Raw genomic sequence first — 1,297 nt, forward strand, 5'->3', positions numbered from 1 at the left:
GGCGCCCCACCACCCCCGCCACAACGCCTGGCTGGTTTTTGTTGCAGTTGTCATTGTTGTTTGGCAGACCTGGCCTGGGCTCGAACCCACCAACTTCAGTATAGGTGGCTGGCACTAACTATTGTGCTAAGGGCACCGAGCTCAACAGGTCTCTTTAAACGGACACCTGGGGACCCATCTGCAGCGAATTTAAATTGTGTTTGCACAAAAATTATGTCAGATTCATTCCAGCACCACCTGCTAACAGGCTGCCATTAGTGATAGACTGAGTTGTGTTCTCATGGTAGAGAAGTTGCTCATCATCTCTGCTAAACCATTGATTAAAAATCTCTTTTCTTATCATTTAAAAAAAAATTGCTAGCCTGTAAATGAAAACATGCAAATTGACAAAATAAAGAAGAATGGAGATGCCAAGAAAAGACTGTCTATTGAAAGGATCTATCAAAAGAAAACGCAATTGGAACATATTTTGCTCCGCCCAGACACCTACATTGGCTCTGTGGAATTAGTGACCCAGGTAAGACCAAGCTAACTAAATGCACTTACTTAGCAGTTGAAATGTATACTTTTCCAGGTTAATTTTCTAACTATCACACATATATGTATACTGCATATATTCTAATATTTAATCTAAAAGACTTAGCAGCAAATCATGATGACAAAACAATAAACAATTAAAATAAGGATTTCTTTCCCTTATTTCTAGCAAATGTGGGTTTATGATGAAGATGTTGGCATTAACTACAGGGAAGTCACTTTTGTTCCTGGTTTGTACAAAATCTTTGATGAGATTCTAGGTGAGTAAATTCTTTCATGTAACGGTCCATCTTCATTTGAAGTATTATTCTTGCCAAACCCTCAGTAGCCAGGGCCCCTGTCATTTCATACAGTTGTCTGACAAAGGTGAGACAGTCTATTGGAGCACAGCAAGTTTTTCCCAGGCAACAGTAATAAGAACAAAAATTGCTGAATTAATACCTTATTAATGCTACTTCTGTGCTGTTTGAGATATTTTTTCTCTATATCGTAGAATTAAGAATTTTTGTAAAACACTTTAATTTCTTACAAATGTGTATTTTATTTTATTTCAGTAAATGCTGCGGACAACAAACAACGGGACCCCAAAATGTCTTGTATTAGAGTCACAATTGACTCGTAAGTCTTCTGCTTAATTTTTTGTTATATAGCTCATTGTTATTGTTAGTTGCATTTACTTTGATTACTGGTGAAATTAGCTCCTTTTTTTTTATTTATTTTCTTTTGAGACGGAGCCTCAAGCTATCCCCCTGGGTAGAGT

General features: G+C 37.2%; 1 protein-coding gene across 1 annotated transcript in view; it reads left to right on the forward strand.

Annotated features, from left to right (window-relative positions):
- TOP2A (DNA topoisomerase II alpha) overlaps positions 1-1,297 on the forward strand; it is a 36,754-nt gene that overhangs the window by 1,299 nt on the left and 34,158 nt on the right. The window contains exons 2-4 of the mRNA XM_003786393.3: positions 362-517; positions 707-797; positions 1,092-1,155. Coding sequence (XP_003786441.1) covers positions 362-517; positions 707-797; positions 1,092-1,155 — 311 coding nt within the window. The remainder of the gene's footprint in view (positions 1-361; positions 518-706; positions 798-1,091; positions 1,156-1,297) is intronic.

The sequence above is a fragment of the Otolemur garnettii genome, unplaced genomic scaffold, assembly GCF_000181295.1.
Source record: "Otolemur garnettii isolate 467f Iridium unplaced genomic scaffold, OtoGar3 scaffold00018, whole genome shotgun sequence".
Classification (NCBI taxonomy): Eukaryota; Metazoa; Chordata; class Mammalia; order Primates; family Galagidae; genus Otolemur; species Otolemur garnettii.